At 54.7% G+C, this 1449-nt stretch overlaps 1 protein-coding gene across 1 annotated transcript; it reads right to left on the bottom strand.

Annotated features, from left to right (window-relative positions):
• Nucleotides 1-513: 513 nt before the first annotated feature.
• On the bottom strand, nucleotides 514-849 carry EMH_0045160 (uncharacterized protein; the record flags this gene model as incomplete). The annotated part of the gene is made up of 1 exon (XM_013496041.1): nucleotides 514-849. The coding sequence occupies one exon, from the start codon at nucleotides 847-849 to the stop codon at nucleotides 514-516; it is 336 nt and encodes a 111-aa protein (XP_013351495.1).
• Between the last annotated feature and the right edge of the window lie 600 nt (nucleotides 850-1449).

The following is a 1449-nucleotide window of genomic DNA, read 5'->3' as shown; positions in this document are numbered from 1 at the left end:
AACAAAGACAAACAAAAAAACAAAAAAAAAACAAAAAAAAAAAACAAAAAACAAAAAACAAAAAGAAACGAAACAAAGATAAAACAAAACTTGAGGTGTATGTACACCCCACGCCGATCTCTTCTGCATGCAAACGGGATAGCTAGCTGCAGCAGCTAGCCATATACAAGTGCAGCCTTCTGCTGCAGCTAGCAGCAGCTAGCTACAGCTAGCTAGCAGCAGCTAGCTACAGCTAGCTGCTGCTTGCTGCTCCTCGCTGCTGCTAGCTAGCTGTGGTTGCCTTTACTGTTGCTCCAGCAGCTAGCCATAGATAAATGCAGCTAGCTGCAGCAGCAGCTAGCTGCAGCAGCAGCTAGCTGCAGCAGCAGCTAGTTGCAGCAGCAGCTAGCTGCAGCAGCAGCTAGTTGCAGCAGCAGCTAGCTGCAGCAGCAGCTAGCTGCAGCAGCAACTGTTGGTATAGCTGCAGCAGCTAGCAGCAGACAAATGCTGTTTTCTTGTGTAGCTAGCTGCTGCTCAGGCTGTTGCTGCTGCTGCTGCTGCTGTTGCAGCATCTATTACTGCAGCAGCACTTGCATCATCGGCACCTGCAGCAGCAGCTGCAGCAGCTGCAGCGGGAACTACTGCTGCTGTTGCTGCTGCTGCTGCTGCAGCAGCAACCTTTGTTGCTGCTGCTTTACCTCCCCCTTCTGAGTTGCAGCACATCCCGATACCACTATGCCTTCGTTCCTGCTGCTGCTGCTGCTGCTGCTGCTGCTGCTGCAGCTGTTGCTGCTGCTGCAACTGCAGCACCTCCTGCTGCAGCAACAGCAGCAGCAGCAGCAACAGCAGCAGCAGCAGCAAAATGTTCATCTCCCCCTCTCTGCTGCAGCACCATTTGTAGGGCACATAATATTGAGGCTCTATAACAGCTAAGCCTTAATTCCTGCTGCTGCNCTGCTGCTGCAGCAGCAACTCCTGCAGCAACAACAGCAGCAGCAGTTTATCTCCCCCCTCTTAGCTGCAGCACCATATGTAGAGTACACCTCGGCGAGACTCTATAAACACTAAGAGTCCACAGCTGCTGCTGCTGCTGCTGCTGCTGCTGCTACTGCTGCTGCTGCTGCTGCACCTGCAGCAACCCCCTGCTGCTGCTGCTGCTGCTGCTGCTGTTGCTGCTGCTGCTGCAACTCCTGGTTATCCTGGTTATCCCCTATAATAACTAAACCTCAACTCCTGCAGCAGCAGCTCCTGCTGCAGCAGCAGCTCCTGCTGCAGCAGCAGCTCCTGCTGCAGCAGCAACTCCCGCTGCAGCAGCACTTCCTGCAGCAGCAGCAGAAGCACCTCCTGCTGCTGTAGCAACCCCGGCTGCAGCAGCTGCAGCAGCAGCAGCACCTCCTGCTGCTGCAGCAACCCCTGCTGCAGAAGCAGCAGCAGCAGCACCTCCTGCTGCTGCAGCAACCCCTGCTGCAG

Source organism: Eimeria mitis, genomic scaffold (genome assembly GCF_000499745.2).
Source record: "Eimeria mitis Houghton genomic scaffold, Emh_scaff1883, whole genome shotgun sequence".
Classification (NCBI taxonomy): Eukaryota; Apicomplexa; class Conoidasida; order Eucoccidiorida; family Eimeriidae; genus Eimeria; species Eimeria mitis.
This window is presented reverse-complemented; position numbering and strand designations above follow the sequence as displayed.